This window comes from Penaeus vannamei, chromosome 5, assembly GCF_042767895.1.
Source record: "Penaeus vannamei isolate JL-2024 chromosome 5, ASM4276789v1, whole genome shotgun sequence".
Classification (NCBI taxonomy): domain Eukaryota; kingdom Metazoa; phylum Arthropoda; class Malacostraca; order Decapoda; family Penaeidae; genus Penaeus; species Penaeus vannamei.
The window spans coordinates 21,894,066-21,901,565 of NC_091553.1; the positions used below are offsets into that span (position 1 = coordinate 21,894,066).

A 7,500-nucleotide genomic window follows, 5' to 3' on the forward strand; every position below is an offset into this window, starting at 1 on the left:
TCTATTTCTATATGTTTCTGTATATCTATATATTTCCACTTATGCATGTATACTGTATGTCCATATTTATCTATATAAACACTTTATATTAACGTGTTCACACACACACACATGCATATACACACGAACACACACTAACACAAACAGACATATGTATATATAAGTACACACACACACACACTCACACACTCAAAAAGGCATTTTATGTATATATACGCACACACACATACACATATATGTGTTTGTGTGTGTGTGTGCAGACCGCATATCAGCCGAGCCAGAGCTCTCCTTGGTTTCTCCGCCACAGGCAGGAAGGTGAGCATGTCCTCGCAGCGCGCCAGCATCGAAGAGTTGTGGCAGTTCGAGTCCCCCGACTGCGATGGCCGCCGCGTGAACAGCGTCACTTTCTGCAAAACTTCTCCCGTAAGTGTAAAAGTCTCTGCAATAAGGGATCGGACTGCAGCGCGGGCGGCTGGCGTGGCCGGGGTACGGCAGGAAAGCCAGAGGCCTTTCTTTCAAGCCCTTGCAATATTTTCAATGACCCCTATCATATCAGAATTCTGCATTGTCTTAATTATGACCCGTATTACTCTGAGGCTTGGGTTGCTGAACAGATGTCGCCCATTCTGACTTTCCGAAGTCAGCAAACTGTCGATATAAAAATCCGTCTTCCAACCGAGATTAAATTTCAGGGATATTAGTTTACTCAAAACCGATTAGATTTTTACTGACCGATAATTGACGGTTCATTTTCAAACCAATTATAAACTGTGAAGCTTGCAAAAAAGATCGCTAATTAGATTCGCCGAGCCGGGGGGTAAACAGTGATAATAGGCCTAATGCGATCTCTTGGACCGAGATGAGTCTGCAGATTTAATTTCGATCTTGTATATCATACACATATAGAAACACACACACACACACACACACACACACACACACACACGTATATATATATATATATATATATATATATATATATATATATATATATATATATACATGTGTGTGTGTGTGTATGCGCGTATGTGTGTGTGTATGTGTGTGTGTGCGTACCAGGAACTGGCGATTGGAAAACTAGCGCTCTACTACTGGGTTATCCCCCACCTCTCTCCTTCTACGCACACACACACACACACATATGCCTAGCTTAGTTGAGAGTCGCCGACTCCTGCCGCGTGCTGTGGCCGCGCCTCCCTCGGCGTCTCCCGTCCAGTCAATAATCTCATCTGTCCACCGTCCTTTCGTCCGCTCACCGCCGATTCTGCCCTCGAGGAGGTGGGTGCAGAGGTTCTGGGCTCTGAGGATGTGGCCAAAGTACTGCAGCTTCCACTTTTTCCTAGTCTGTACATGCTGTCTCTTCCTCTGCCTCTCCCCCTGGGCAGATTCATTCACCCTGCGGGCTGCCCAGCTGATCCGGTGCTCATCTGTAGCATGCCATCTCAAATGCCAGCAGTCTTTAGATTCCAGGTATTGCATCTGTACTAGCCAATGTCCTCAGAAGTTTCAGCTTGATAGTCCTGCTCAGTGCACGATCCTTCAAAGGGTGGCAGAAGGACTGCAGAGAGAGTCTTCTTACTCCCAGCCTCATTCGGATCTCTGGCTACGTTCTGCTGTTTGTACTTACCCCAGTCTGTGCCCACAGCACAGTGTCTTTAGCTGCCCCGGTTCCCTTGTGGATTCCATAACCTACTTGGTGCTGATTTCCAGCTGAAACTCGCTAGACACCCTGTAAGGTTATATGAGTGAGGAACCCAAATGAGGCCACCCGTGAGGCGGGAGACTTCAGGCTTAGGGGCCAAGGAAAATGAGGGGCCCCGTTCGTTCCTCGCAAAGGGGGTGATGGGACCAAGCTGAAGGCTAGGAACCAACACGACCTCACAAGCCAAATTATCCCCGGAGATGCAGGTCTACCAGGAGCGTGACCAATATGAAGATAGTAATAAAATACAATAAAAATAAATCCTAAAATGAACTGTAAAATCAAACAATGTGCAGAAGGCACCAAAATAAAACTGAAGTTAGAGCTTAAAAAGAATGACACGGGCCAGAAGGGCTTAAAAGCAGTAAAACTTGTCAGAAGGGCTGAAAAATTATTAAAGATATGCCAGAAGGGCTTAAAAGCAGTAAAAATAAGCAACATCAACAAAACTAAGATTCGTAAAATCACAGAAGGAAGGAGAGGTAAAAGGGAATATGAAGAAAAGTAAATGAAAAGATCGTAAGAACAGAAAAGTAAAAAGTAAAAGCTGAAGTAAAAGTTCAGGTAAAAGACGAGTAAAAGGGTAAAACGAATAAAAGAAACGTAAAAGGAACCAGTAAAAGTAAGTAAAACTCAGAGCAAGTAAAAAGTAAAAGTAAAGGCACACATGGTTCAAGGTAAAAAAAAAAAATAGAGTAAAACAGTAAAATAACACGTCCAGCATAAATATACCTAGGCAAGTAAAAGGGGCAGTACAACCTTGTTTCAGCATCCGAGGTGTAGAATCCAGACAGGTAAATCCATAGGGTAAAGTCACAACACAGTCAGAGTACCCACTTCGTTTATTTGGCAAAAACATGGGGGTTACATTGGTTCACGCGGACGGAGTGGTAGCGGTAAAAATGATTAAAACAATAAATAGGAAATATTAAAATAAAAGAAAATATACACAAGATAAAAGAACAATTAAAAGCAATAAAACATCAAAGGAAATAAATGAGAAAATAATAATTATCATAAAAAATACGTAAAACCATCTGCTGCGATTCAGAAATAAAAATATAAAAATCAGTGACTTGCTCTCAGGGTAAAAGAGAGATTAAAATGACCAGTAAGTAAAAGCAAAGCACAAAAAACTAAAACTGAACTTGAAGATAAAAGGAATAAAAAGTACGAGAGAAATCGCAGCAGATGAGGATGCCCCCTTATCCGCACATCATGTGAATCCTTGTGGGATGTAGGCGGATAGCAAACAAATCCAGTGGAAGTTTTATTCAGTAAATATACAAAAAGATGTGAATTAACGTAAAATACAAATATATAAAGCCAGCATAAAACAGAAGTAAAATAAAAGCGTATAAATCAGGCTGGCTGAGGGAAGTGGTCCGCTGTGCTCGACTCGCCCTGTGGATTACGGAGGATGCTGGGTAGGATAGGGGTAGGATGGGGGCAGGAGTGGATAGGGTTAAAGGTAGAAGATAGGACAAACGGGAGAAAAGGAATGGGGAAAGGAGGAATGAGCGTAGAAGTAGAGGAAAGCGAAAAAGCGAAGGAACAGGAAGAGGGTGCGAATAAGAGGGGTACGAGGGGAAATGCGGCAGGATACAGGATAGGATAGGGATAGGATGGAGGTAGGATAGGTTAGAGATAAAGATAAGAAGTAGAACAAGCAGAGGAAAAGAGTAAAAGAGGGAGAAACTAGCACAGAAGTAGAGGGGAGTATAAAAAGCGAGGGGACAAGGAGAGGGTGCGAATAAGAGGAGAGGGATATGAGGATAGAGGAAAAAGGGGGGGGGGGAGCAGGATAGGTGATGGGTAAGGTCTGTGGGGGGGGGGGGAAGGAGGTTGAAAACCTCACAACCCTCCCATACCACGGGGTCGGAGAGGACATCGGAGACACACCTGGAAAGAGAAACAAGGAAGGCCTGAGCCCGATTACTTGCCTCAAAAGTCAAGGTGCATGTTCAGCTGGACGTGCATGACACGCATCACTGAACACGCAAAACACAAGTAAATAAAACACAGTAAAAACAGTAAAATAAATTAGTAAAACCAAAACAAACACTGAAGAATCATCTCAGCCACAAACAGGGGCTGAGAAAAGGGGCCACAGTCCAGAACAGCTACACGTCAGGACCAAGGGCAGCACTAGAGAACAGCTCAGGGGGTCACGTCATCATCAGGTCCACCAGTGAAGTCGGCTCGAACATCTGCGATCGGTCCATCAGCATCAACATCCTCGACATCAGTGTCCTGGGCAGGGTCAGCTGGATCTGCATCGGTATCAACGTCCTCGACGTCAGGGTCCTGGGAAGGGCCGACTGAATCCTCTGCATCCAAGTCAGGAACATCCGGGTCATCTGGTCCTGGGTCATCGTCATCGGTGACAGCTTCGCAGGTGGCAACCGCAACAGAGGGTGGTAGTAAGGCGCCCTCTATATCCCAGTCTTCCTCTGGAATGTCAGGTAAGTCGGCAGAAAAGTCATCCCACTCCATCTCCGGCTCGACAGATCCATCCAGTGACAAGGATTTGGTGAAGTGCTTCAGCTCTGTGACGGCAGAAGCAGTTGTAAATGCACTCTCCTCTTCAGCTTGAAGCAAAAACCTGTGCTCTGTCGTGGCAGATGTGGATGATCCAAGGCCACGGGGTAAAGTACATCCTGAACTGACGGGACACCTGTCTCGCCCGGCAGCAGCACCACCAGTAGACCCCGGGGTTCTGTCGTTCCTCTTCTCAGTGATGTCGAGTTCGTCCTCAGGGCCAGTCCTGACAGGAGGTACATGATTCTTGGCAGCTGTGTCCCGGAAGGTTGATTGCAGCTGTTCGTGATGGCTCGTGGACTGGGGAACACTGTAGACCTCTCCCAAAGGTGTGACAGTCCCGAGTCTGGTACCCTGTTTCAGTACAAGGGGCCGTGGAGTATGGTTCAGGGCCCATATGGAGCATCGTCGTCGAGTGGCGGTCGTAATGAGGTGCGGAAGTGTCAGGTGGTCAGTCACGGCAGGGGTCAAAACGACATGTCCGTCTGCTTGACCCAGCCGAGAAATGCAGCTTTCCAGAAAGCGACCAGAGTGTGGTGGAATTTCAGTCGGTCTGGCAAGATGGACAGTGGCTTCTTGTGGAGCAGGTGCATGGAGTCCAGGAGAATCAGTTAGGCCTGAGTCAACCAGGCTAATCTGTAGGGAGTGGGCATCAGTGTATAGGAGCGACAGCTCACAACCTCCCAGGATGAGCAGTCCATGAGGTGATTGGGCTTCCGTCTGCAAAGTGAAGTCCTGGCGTCGCAAGAAGTCAGTCCCAAGAAGGACATCGCCATGGAAGGACAGATCAGCCACTATGGTGCGGTGAAGTAACACAAGATCTTTGCTGATGTTAAAGCTGAGCGTCACCTCTGCAGCTGGATGGAAGGGCTCCCCTGAGACGCCTTGGAGGATCTTGCTAGAAGCATAATGTCGGAGCTTCTTCGCCGGATCGATGACTTCTAAGGCACTGGGTTTGACTAAGGTCACCTGAGACCCAGTGTCGATGAAGCAGAGAAGAGTCTTCCCATCAACACTGAGTGCCACGACTGGACGTCCGCCGACTGCTGGGGTAGTCACTGCTGCTGTTGTCTGGACCGGCTCTGTCTGGACTGTGATGGAGCGTGTGCGGGTTCCCTCTTGTAAAGTCGCCAGTGAAGTTGGGAACCCTTCCTTCCTGGCCTCTCGGAAAGGGGCACTCACGAGACATGTGACCGCTCCTTCCACAACGGAAACAAGAGTAGGCTGGTGGTGAAGACTGACGGGCAGCAGCTCTGCATTCCCGGGTGCTGTGGGTTGAACTTCGATGATATTCACACCATACATTACGCCGTGATATTGGAGGCGAGGAAAGAGACTGAGCAGGTGACGGTGAGGTGGCAACAGGGAACAGGTCATAACGGTCTCGAGTACGAGGTGGCCGGTCTGGAGTGCGACGTCGAAGCTGGTAGTCGTCCTCTTGGATGTTGTTCGGAGACTGGTGGCGAGTGTTGGAACTGCTGTGCCTGATGCCATACCTGGAGTTCCAAAGCTTCTGGGCGGTCTTGGCAAGCTGGATAGGCGAACAATCATCCTTGAGGACAAGGAGATCGCGTAAGGTGGATGGTAAGCCAGCAAGGAAGACCCGCCTGATCAGCTCAGAAGGCTCTCCTACAGCTCCTCGGTGGTCCCGGTAGCCTTGGAAGACTGACGCCTCCACCTCAAGGAAGAAGTCCATCGGAGCCTGCCTCTCAGTCATTCCGTGATCATACAGCACCTTGAAGAAATCAGAGGCACTGTATGTTCCCCTGAATTTACGCCTAAGTTGCCGCTTGAAGGTGTCCCAGTCCTGTATTCCGTCGAAGCTCTCGGAGTTGATGATGGTCTCCGCTCTGCCCCGACAGCTCGCTCTCGCAGCCCGGATGTACGCATCATCAGTTGCGGGTCGTACCAGGTTCTCGATGGCCCGAATGTAACTTTCTACCTCTTGGTTCCTCTTCAAGGGCTCGCAAGCAGAGGTTTCTCCCTTAAAGTGAGGGATGGAGTCCCGGGACACAAGGTAAGGGATGACATCCCTGGAAATCAGTGAAGGCTGCTGGTGTCGAAGGTGATCCTCTGCTGGCTCATCGCGGTACCTTGGGCGTACGGGAGTTGACAATCTTGGGGCTGGCTCGGGAAAAGTCTGTCTAGCCTCACGCACGTAAGAAAGCCCAGGCTGTGCTTCTTCCTCCCTTCGGTATCCCGGTAGTTGCAGGTTCTGGAGAGCCCGCTCTTGTCGTTGAAGACGCCTTTCCCTCTCTTCTAACTGCCGCTGCCATTCCTGGAGGTCTTCCCTAGTAGCTACATGGTGGATGGGGCTGGAAGATCTGGTCGCAGGTGGTGAGGCACCTTGTCGGTTGTGAGGAAGTGGCGCGTCTGCTGGTGGTTCCTCAGGCTGTACTGCCGAGGGAACCTGGCTCCCGTTACTGCGGGATACCACAGCTTCAGTAGGTGCAGTCCTTCCTTGTAGATGGTCCTCCAGTCGCTGCAGCCTGTCCTCGCTCGTCCGGGCCATCTCCTCCATCCTGCGAAGCAGTTCTTCCCTGTTCTGGGCAATCAGCTCGGTCATCCTCTGCACCATCTCCTCCATAATCGTGACTTCGCTCTCCACAGCTCGAACTGCGTCCTGTACTTGGCTGTCGGAATCCTGCACCACTATGAGGGACGCACGGTGGTCAGGTGAAGAGGTACGCGAGCTTGGCTGGCTCGAAGACCTTGTTGCACGTAAAGGCCTCCCACGTCCAGGCATAGTACGAAGCCTGGTGACAAGGGATACGAAATCCCACACACACTAGAGCAATACAGCACAAAAACAATTACAAAAGTAGCCAGAGATACTGGCTAACACACAAAACGAAGTGAACAGTGATGCGTGAACTGAAGCCAAATGCTGGCGCATGAAAACTTAAAAACTGCCCGTAAACTGGGTAAAATACGGAAAAAAAAGAACCAAGTGCGAACAAAGGGAAAAAAGTAAAATTAGCAGGGGTAAAAGCAAGATTAAAGCACAGTAAAATAAAAGTGTCCCTATACCTAGCAAGAGCCATAAAATAAAACTAACTGGTGAGCGAGCATTAGTAAAAACAGACAAAAATTAAAATGCTGAAAGAGAAAAGCCTCGCTCAAAAATACTAAAACACTACAAAAACCTGCAAGAAAAGCACAGAACATAAAACACAAGAAATGTGGCTCTTCTAAAACTACTAAAACAGCTAACCTAACAGGAAAAAGCTAAACACTGGACGTTAAAAATCTTCATG

General features: G+C 48.3%; 1 protein-coding gene across 1 annotated transcript in view; it reads left to right on the forward strand.

Moving 5' to 3' along the window:
- Positions 1 to 7,500, forward strand: part of LOC138861759 (dynein axonemal intermediate chain 4-like) — a 98,485-nt gene that overhangs the window by 37,087 nt on the left and 53,898 nt on the right. The window contains exon 9 of the mRNA XM_070121588.1: positions 308 to 423. Within this exon, the coding sequence (XP_069977689.1) occupies positions 308 to 423 (116 nt within the window). The remainder of the gene's footprint in view (positions 1 to 307; positions 424 to 7,500) is intronic.